At 40.1% G+C, this 9,854-nt stretch overlaps 1 protein-coding gene across 6 annotated transcripts in view; it reads left to right on the top strand.

Annotated features, from left to right (window-relative positions):
• Positions 1 to 9,854, top strand: part of Evi5 (ecotropic viral integration site 5) — a 167,478-nt gene that overhangs the window by 98,843 nt on the left and 58,781 nt on the right. For all 6 annotated transcript variants that reach the window (XM_031337208.1, XM_031337213.1, XM_031337212.1 and 3 more), the window contains 2 exons: positions 335 to 481; positions 2,709 to 2,804. In XM_031337208.1, coding sequence (XP_031193068.1) covers positions 335 to 481; positions 2,709 to 2,804 — 243 coding nt within the window. The remainder of the gene's footprint in view (positions 1 to 334; positions 482 to 2,708; positions 2,805 to 9,854) is intronic.

Raw genomic sequence — 9,854 nt, 5'->3', positions numbered from 1 at the left:
GTATATAGTATAGGATGTCCTCAGATTCACTGTGTAGCCCAGGCTGTCCTTAAACTCTTATTGAACGTCCTTCCTCGGCCTTCCAATTACTGGAACTACATATGCCACACAATTGGCTGAGGATTCTTATACTAAAAGTATACTAATGTAATAATACAATTAAGTAATTTAAATAAGTAATATAATATAAAAAGCAGTTTTATATCTTCCATTTTTTTAGTTCACATTTTGAGTAACTTTTTATAAGGCTATTGAAGTATAACACAGACAGATAAAAAATTATCAAAAATTTCCATCCTTTATCTATAGTGTGTCTATTTACATTTCTCACTAGAACCAGATCAATAGTAACCAGCTTCGAAGAGCAGAGCAAGAGGTGACCAGTCTGCAGGAGAAGGTGTGCTCCCTGTCTGTGAAGAACAAGGGCTTGCTTGCTCAGTTAAGTGAGGCCAAGCGCAGACAGGCAGAGATGGAATGCAAGGTGAGTGTCAGTGTAGTAGGGCTTTATACATTTATGAGGATTGGGTTCGGTTTTTTGTTGTTGTTGTTGCTGTTTTGTTGTTGTTGTTTTTTAGACAGGCTTTCAATATATAGCCCTGACTAGCCTAGATTTTGTTTTATAGACCAAACTGGCTTCAAAATCCCATTGATTCTTTTACCTCTGCCTCTCATTGCTAGGATTACAGGCATGCACCACACCCAGTTTAAATTTTCCTTCTTTTTTCCTGATCTTGTTTTAATGGTTGTTCTTAGACAAGGTTAGCTCATTTTGTTCAGAGGGTAGATTTCAGGGAGGAAACCTCATCTTTAACCTCAGCCTTGTTAAGTTAATGTCTTAACTACTAATGCTCCTTTTTGATGCACCTTTTGAGAGTATCCCTTTAAAAATAGCTTATCTCACCTGAAAATGCAGGTAATTGCAGAGGTTGAAGCTCCTCTCTTGATTCATCATATTAGCAGGCTGTCACTACTAATGTTTTCGTGTAACAGAGAGAGCAAGAGAAAAGTGTGTATGAAGGTGGGTTAAGAAAAATGAGTACAATTTCTGTTAAGCTTTTAAATAAATTGCATTTAAAATAAATTCCTTTTTAATGAAAGGAACTTAAGTAGCTTTAGGTAATGAGGACAGTTGGCTGGGGCTGTCAGGTGGAGAACAGAGCATGGACACACACACACAAGTGTGTATGAAAAATCACAAAAGAGATGCATGCCTTCTGATCCTTAGTGCAGATTCCTGAAGGGAAGTTGTGATACTTTAACAGGAAGCACTAATCTCTTTAGCAGACAGTAGGGATGATGCCTTCATGTATTCAAGGCTTGTTAATCTATGAAAAATAAGACTTTCAGTGGCACATATAAAGCTGTAATTCCATCAACTCATCCTGGTGTCATTAAAAACCAAGAGTGAAGCTTGAGTGGTTTATCAGTGTCACTGAAATCCAGAGATGAAATTACATCCTAATAAATATTCATGGCTATTACAATTTAGACTGAGGAAATCTGTAGGCAGCAGTAGAATTGTACTAACTCAAGAATTGACCCTTTTCAAAAATGTAACTGGATCCATTTAGAAATAAGGTAGTGCACACTGAGGTTACGTCCCTATGACTTATCACAGTGATAGCTGGCAGACTGTAATGCCACATTGCCCTTGCTGAGTAGTCTGTAACAGAGAATTAAAATTAATTTTCTCTATATGTCAGTTTTCCTTAAAGATTTTGATAACAGTGTTTCTGAATTTAATACTATATTAGTACCTGTTAGCAAAATAAAAAAAAAATGTTCAATTATGAAAATATTTGTTTTGAGTTTTTCTAAGTAATGGATAGAGACTCAGAATAGTAGACTTGGCATATGGATACAGGATGTTTTTACTTGTTCATTTGTGCCTTGTAAAATATACTGAGGACACTAGGTCTGATGTACCCTTGTATGCAAACTCTTAAGTTGATTCAGTCTTCTCTACTGCCTTTTGCAGATCTTGGTAATTAATTTTAGTGTATTAATTGTCATTCTGGCACCTAGTACTTGTCATATTTCCCTTGTTAGAGTATAACAATTCTATAACAACTGTAACTTTTCAAGGAAGCCAGTCCCTAAGTTATATAAGTAGATTCATTTTCATTAAGTTTTATGTGATTAAGGCTTATGATTTGTTTTTGAGTAATCTTTAAATCTCATTTTATTTTTCACTTATATAAAGTATCTGGATATTTGTATTAATATTATTTTTACTCTACAAATGAATTTGAATATTCTCACTTTAAATAGTAAACGCCTATAATCCCCAGTTTCACAACCCCGAACACCTGAATCCCAAAAGGTTTTTTTTGAGACAGGGTTTCTCTGTGTAGCCCTGGCTGTCCTGGAGCTCACTCTGTAGACCAGGCTGGCCTCGAACTCAGAAATTCATCTGCCTCTGCCTCCCAAGTGCTGGGATTAAAGGCGTGTGCCACCACACCCGGCCCCAAAAAGTTTTTTCATAAATTTTACACAGGTTCATTTGGAGGCAGAACCTGATTTGAATTGATAAGCGGCTACTTATAAGTTGTTTTTGTCCTGTTGGTTGTGGTTGTTTATACGAGGCTGCCTCAGACACTGCTAGGCAGTACTTATGTGTAGTTTATACACCTTAATATTTTGTAAAATCTGAAAATGCTCGATTTTGAACTCAACTGGTTTGTTGCTGTGTCTTGTTTGCTGCATAGAACAAGGAAGAAGTCATGGCTGTGAGACTGCGGGAAGCTGATAGCATAGCTGCCGTGGCTGAGCTGCAGCAGCACATTGCTGAGCTTGAAATCCAGGTATGATGTGGGAGTGCAGAGTAGGGGGTCTGTCCTGTGCACCACAATAGCTCCTCTCTGTGCCTGCTTCCTGATGGCTGTGATTCTACTGTCAATAGTAATCTGCTTCAGGGTGCTTGCATGCAGGGGTGGGGTGGTCATGTGGAGGCCAGTGATGGAAGCTGGGTGTCTTTCTCCATTGCTATACACTTTATTTCCTGAGACAGGATCTCTCACTAATATGGTTGGTCTTGCTAGCTACCTTACGTCAGGGATCCCTTATCTCTGCCTCCTGAGTGCTAGCATTGCAGGCAGCTGCCATGCTTAGCTGACATTTCCGTGGGTGCTGAGGACCTGAACTCTGGTTCCCAGAGTGAAGTGGTAAGTGTTCTACCTATTGACAACTCTCCTCAGCCTTGGGAGCCATTTTTATTTCTACATAACATAGAACTTTTAAAATTTACTATTCTGTGACATTAATAACATTTATGCTGTTATATGACTACCAATGCCATCTAGAACTTTTTCATTTCCTGCGTGAAACTCAGTATGTCCATTAAATACTAACTTGGCAACTTGGCATTCCTTCCTTTCATAGCCCCTGGCATTCACCATTATAATGTTAGTGTCTTTTTTGTTTGTTTGTTTGTTTGTTTTTGGTGTTTCAAGACAGGGTTTCTCTGTATAGTCCTGGCTGTCCTAAAACTTACTCTGTAGACCAGGCTGGCCTCGAACTTAGAAATCCGGCTAGTGTTAGTGTCTTATCTCTCTGAATTTGACCACTCTAGGGATCTGCCAGGATCATGAAACATCTGTGACAAGCTAGTTTCGCTTAGCATGAAATTTAGATTCATTCATGTAGTGTATACTTTTTTTTAAATTTTATTTATTTTATGTGTATGAGTACACTGTAGCTGTACAGATGGCCATGAGTCATCATGTGTGTGGCTGCTGTTGAACTCAGGACCTCTGCCGGCCCGAGGGCGTCAGATCTCATTACGGGTGGTTGTGAGCCAGCATGTGGTTGCTGGGATCCGAACTCAGGACCTTTGGAAGAGCAGTCAGTGCTCTTACCTGCTGAGCCATCTCACCAGCCCCAGTGTATACTTTTTTAAAGCTAAATGCATCCATCCACTGTGCCTACCACAGTGTATTATCCATTCCTTCATTTATCTACCTTTGCTGTTGGGAACAATGCTGCTATGTTCAGAGATGTGCAAATACCTGCTAGACTTCCTGCTCTCAGCTCTGTGAGCTCTAGAATTGCTGGGTCAGTATTATTATTATTATTATTATTATTATTATTATTATTATTATTATTTTATTTGCAGTGCTAGTTTCTGTAAAACATATCATTCTACATCCTTAATTCAGAGCACAAGAATTCCATTTTTTTTCTTTTGTTGGGCACTTTTTTAAGATTTATTTCTTACTTTATGTGTATAGTATAGGCCTGCATAGATGTCTGTGTACCCTGTGCATGCAGTTTCAGATCCCCACAGATGGTTATTTTGATGCACAAAAGCCTTTAATTTTTTTGAAGTCCAAAATCTTAGCATAGAACTTGGGTTTTGCTTTTGTTCCAGTTCTCAGTCCATCTTTTATCATGTCTCTGACTGCCAGCTTTATTTAAAACAGAGAAGTTACTCCCATCCCTTGTGAGGACAAAGGAGATTGCAAGTGCTGACTTCCTGCCCCACCTCCACCCTCAGAGTAACTTTGAATATCCTACTTTCCCACCTTAGGTCTGTTTTTGTTTTGTTTTGTTTTATATGTTTGAGTATTTTGCTTTTGTGTATATCTCTGAACCATTTTGTCCCAGAGGAGGTCATAACAAGGTGTTGGATCCCCTAGAGTTGGAGCTACAAGTGGTTGTGATTTTATGTCTATTTTTCCTGCGTTTATATCTGTATACTGTGTATGTGTAGTGCCTGTGGATGTCAGAAGAGGGTATTGGATCCCCTGAAATTGGAACTACAAATGGTTGTGAGTCACCATGTGGATGCTGAGAGCTAAACCTTGGTCCACTACAATAGTAATAAATGCTCTTAACTGCTGAGCCATGTCCTGGTCCCATGCCCTACTTTTTTTTTTTTTTTTAATTTATAAACTAGGATAAAGAAGTTAGTTCCCCATACAAGCAAAATTTTACAGGGTTTGTTTGTCTGTTTGGTGTCTTAGTTACAGTTTCTTTTGTAATAAACACCATGACCAAGAGCAGCACAGGAAGAAAGAGTTTATACAGCTTGGAGTTTATCATCTAGAGAAGTCAGGGCTAGAACTCAAGGCAGGGACGGAAGTGGAAGCCACTAAGGAGCACCACGCACAGGGCTACTCTCCAGGGCTTGCTCAGCCTGCTTTCTTAAAGCACCCAGGATCACCATTCACAGTGAGCTGGGCCCTCCCATATCAGTCATCAATCAAGAGAGTCTACCAGAGGCTTGCCCACAGTTAATCTGGTGTGTGGGGTATTTTCTCAATTAAGGTTCCTTCCCAAATGACTCTACCTTGTGGCCTTGTGTCAAGTTGACATAAAACTGGCTATCATGTTAGTTTAGTTTTTGTTTTTGTTTCTAGAGTTTTGTTTTGTTTTGTTTTTTTGTTTTTTGTTTTTTGTTTTGTTTGTTTGTTTGTTTTGTTTGAGACAGTGTCTCCACATGTAGCCTAGGGTGGCCTGGAATTCCCTGTGTAGTACAGGCTGGCCCAGAACCCCCAGAAGTACTCTTTTTCTCTGCACCTAGATTGCAGTAATTGCATGTATGATGTACCATGTCTGGCTTATAACTTACTTAAATTATACACAAATCTGTATGGACTTTTCCAAAAGATTGCCACCGGTCTTAGTTATTGTTCTAGTGCTGTGAGGAGACACCATGACCAAGGCAACTCATAAAAGAAAACATTTAGTTGAGGGGTTAGTCAATGGTCACAATAGTGGGAAGAAAACAGGCATGATGCTAGCTAGAGCAGTAGCTGAGAGCTTTACATCCTGATCCACAAACAGCAAGCAAAGAGAGAATCGAGGGGGTAGAGAATAAATAAGACTGACTAAGGCTTTTGAAACCTGAAAGCCTTCCCATAGTGATGCGCCTTCAGCAAAGTCACACCTCCTGATTCCTCCAGAACAGTTCCACTAACTTGCATTCAAACATCTGGACCTGTGGGGCCATTCTCATTCAAACCACTGAACCATCTTTCTAAACACAAAATAGCAAGATTTAAATGATGGCTTTTAGCTAGGTGTGGTGGCTCATGCCTGTAACCTCAGCAGCCTCAGTGTGTGTGTGTGGCACACATGTGAATTTGCAGGTGTATGTGCTCATGCACATAGAGTGGAATCTTCTATTGCTTTTTGTACATGTTGCCTTGAGACCCACAGTTTTGGCTCGACTGACTGGCTAGTGAGCTCCTAGGATCTGTTTGTCTCTGCTCCTCCCTGATGTGGCCACAGGCATACAACCGCGCCTTGGCTTTTAGGTAGATACTAGAGGTTCACACTGATGTCCTCATCTTGTAGAGCAAACTTTTTAAGCTACTGAGCCAAATTAGTTTTTGTTGATACTGAAATACTTACTAAAACTAAGAACCTCATATTCTGCATGTTTTGCTTAAAGAGAAATCTACATGTTACATCATTTTGTAGAAAGTGAAGAAAGATGTATCGAATATTCTTAAGTATTTCTCTAACTTGCTGTGCCATGCCCTTAGTAATCATATTTTTTTTATTTCCTTAACATTTTTCCTTTTCTTATTGGATATTTTATTTATTTATTTATTTATTTATTTATTTACATTTCAAATGTTATCCCCTTTCCCAATTTTCCCCCCAGAACCTCCCTATCCCATCCCCTCTCCTCCTTCTTCTATTGAGGGTGCTCTCCCACCCACCCACCTACTACCCCCTCTCTGCCCTGGCATTCCCCTACACTGGGGCATTGAGCTTTCACAGGACCAAGGTCCATCCTCTGCTCTACATATGCCGCTGGAGCCATTAGTCCCACCATGTGTACTCTTTGGTTGGTGGTTTAGTCCTTGGGAGCTCTCAGAGTACTAATTAGTTCATAGTGTTATTCGTCCTAAGGGGCTGCAAACCCTTCAGCTCTTCAGTCCTTTCTCTAGCTCCTCCATTGGGGACCCTGTGATTAGTCCAATGGTTGGCTGTGAGCATCCACTTCTGTATTTGTCAGGCTCTGGCAGAGCCTCTCAGGAGACAACTATATCAGGCTCCTGTCAGCATGCACTTCTTGGCATCCAAAATAGTGTCTGCGTTTGGTGACTGTATATGGGATGGATCCCCAGGTGGGGCAGTCTCTGGATGGCCTTTCCTTCAGTCTCTGCTCCACACTTTGTCTCTGTTGTTGCTCCCATGAGTATTTTGTTACCCCTTCTAAGAAGGACCAAAGTACCTACACTTTGGCCTTCCTTCTTCTTGAGCTTCATGTGGTCTGTGAGTTGTATCTTGGATATTCCAAATTTTGGGGCTAATAGTCACTGATCAGTGAGTGCATACCATGTGTGTTCTTTTGTGATTGGGGTACTTTGGTTTCTGTTGTTCTGGTTTTCAGTTCTGACTTTATTAATTTGGATACTGTCTCTGTGTCCTCTGGTTAGTCTGGCTAAGGGTAATCACATTTTTGTTGCTTTGTTATGAAGTTAGCTTTCTTAGATTCCAGTGTGAGTTAGTGCATGGGTTAAAAATGAGAGTTTTTTTTGTTTGTTTGTTTGTTTTTTTTAATTACTATTCATTTTGTTTGTTTAGGCAGAATCTCATTGTGTTGCTCATACTAGCCTAAAGTTTATTTGTTCCAGGCTATCCTCAAACCCATGATCTTCTGTTTCTGCTTTCTGAATGCTTTGTGAATTACAGCGTGTACCATCACAACCATCACAGTTCTCATCTTTTTAAAGACTAAATATCATTCCATTGTATACATTGACATTTTCTTTGTTCGCTCATCCACACTTGCACACACCTGCACATTCAGAGATGCACATATCATGCTTGCATACACTGAAGTTCCATGTTGTGACTACTGTGAAATCAGTTTTTTTTCTACTTCATCCCAAAGTTTCTGTTTCTTTGTATCTGGAGTCTTGATTTCTAGACCATTTATTACCACACTGAAAATGCTGAAGCCTCGAGTGACTTTAGGTATTTCTTTCTTACCTCCATAATGCAGGTGCAAGTGTGAGGTGTGCACCCTTTCAGCTTCAGTAGCTAACATTATTTTGCACTGTATAGTTACTTTCTTGCCAATATTTTATCTGCTGTGTGGACTGGTGCTACAAAGGCAAAGCAAGCAAGCCTCTTTTTGAGTTTTCCCAACATTTTCCCCTGTCCATTTTACTACTGAATGTTTTTCTGAGTCAGAAACCTCCCATCTTTCCTCAGCCTCAGCTGGAGGTGACTTTCCTGCAGTTACAGAGCTGCCTTTGTTTGACAGAAGGGTTTGTCAGTTGCCTTTCCCTACTCAATCCTGTCTGAGCTCCTCAGTGTGAGAGCCGGTCCTAGCCCTCAACATTATGTCTCCATCCACACACAGCATTCCCAGGTTTCTCCAGACGGTCTTACCAGGGCCCTCACATCCTTCCAAGTTTCTGTGCCCTTCTGCATACTGTAGTCTTCTTTAACTTTGAGGCAGTTCACATGTCCTTTTGGACTGAGGCTTTTGTGCTCTTGATCTGAATGCTATTAATTTGCTTAGAAAGGAAAATTTCAGTAAATGTCTCAGTGGCTCATCATTTATTTATGTAATGTAGATCCACAGACAGCAATTCTAGCACTCTGAAGATAGATACAGGAAGATTGAAAGTTCAAGGTTAGTTTGAACTACTACGTAGAGATATGTCTTAAAAACAACCTCTTAAATTATCTTTGTTTAAATTTGAAACCTTTTTTTTGTTGTTGTTGTTACACGTTAGGTAATTCACAGTTGTGGAAATATGTCAGATCATTCTCAAATTCCACTAGGGGGGACTATGAGTGTATATTTTATATCTCTCTACATTAATGCTTCCAGTTAGTTTTCTTTAGTCCTGTCTGACCTGAAACTCACAGAGATATTCTTGCCTCTGACTCCAGAGTGCTGGAAACATAGCATTATTCTTAGCATTTGTTACTTTCTCATAAACTAAAAATTTCAAATTCTTGGTGTAATAAATTACTTTGTTACATAACATGATTTTATTTTGGACTATGTAATCTATTATTCATATAATTAAAACCTGCTTTTTAGTGTAATTATGAATATCCATCTATCATCTATCATTTATCTATCTGCCTGCCTGCCTATCTGCCTACCTACCTACTTTCCTATGCTAAAGACTTATCCCAGGGCCATGTGTATTCTGCACCATCTATCATGAAGTTATATTACTCTTTGCTCTTTTAAAAACTTAATTAAAGGGGCTGGAGAGATGGCTCAGCGGTTAAGAGCACTAACTGCTCTTCTTAAGGTCCTGAGTTCAATTACCAGCAACCACATGGTGGCTCACAACCATCTGTAATGAGATCTGATGCCCTCTTCTGGTGTCTCTGAAGATAGCTACAGTGTACTCATATACATAAAATAAGTAAATATATCTTAAAAAAAAAAAAACTTAATTAAGACAGGGTCCCACTGTTTTCCATGATGGCCTCAAACTCATGATACTCCTGCTGGGCTATAAAGCAGCTGGGCTTACAAGTATCTAACAGCAAGCCTGGCTCCAAACTTCCATCTTAGTAACATTCCCATCTTGAAAAAAACAAGAAAGGACTGGTTCCTTCCGGTCTGTCTGGGCTAGTGCCCTGAGCAGACTTTGGGCACAAACTTCACAGCCAGTTCCACAACACCCAAAGGAAGCTCCACTCCCAGGTGCTCTAACACGTCCAGGATCAGAGGTGAGGAGGACACAACATCTATCCCAACACTAGGAGTATCTGGGACCAGCGGGACCCAGGCACACAGGAACTCTGCCAGCCCAGTGGCTTGGGTTGCTTCAGGTCTCTCTGGGCCAGTGCCCTGAGCAGACCTTGGGCACAAACTCCGCAGCCAGTCCCACAACACCCAGAGGAAGCTCCACTCCCAG

The sequence above is a fragment of the Mastomys coucha genome, unplaced genomic scaffold (genome assembly GCF_008632895.1).
Source record: "Mastomys coucha isolate ucsf_1 unplaced genomic scaffold, UCSF_Mcou_1 pScaffold22, whole genome shotgun sequence".
NCBI classification, from domain to species: domain Eukaryota; kingdom Metazoa; phylum Chordata; class Mammalia; order Rodentia; family Muridae; genus Mastomys; species Mastomys coucha.
This window is presented reverse-complemented; position numbering and strand designations above follow the sequence as displayed.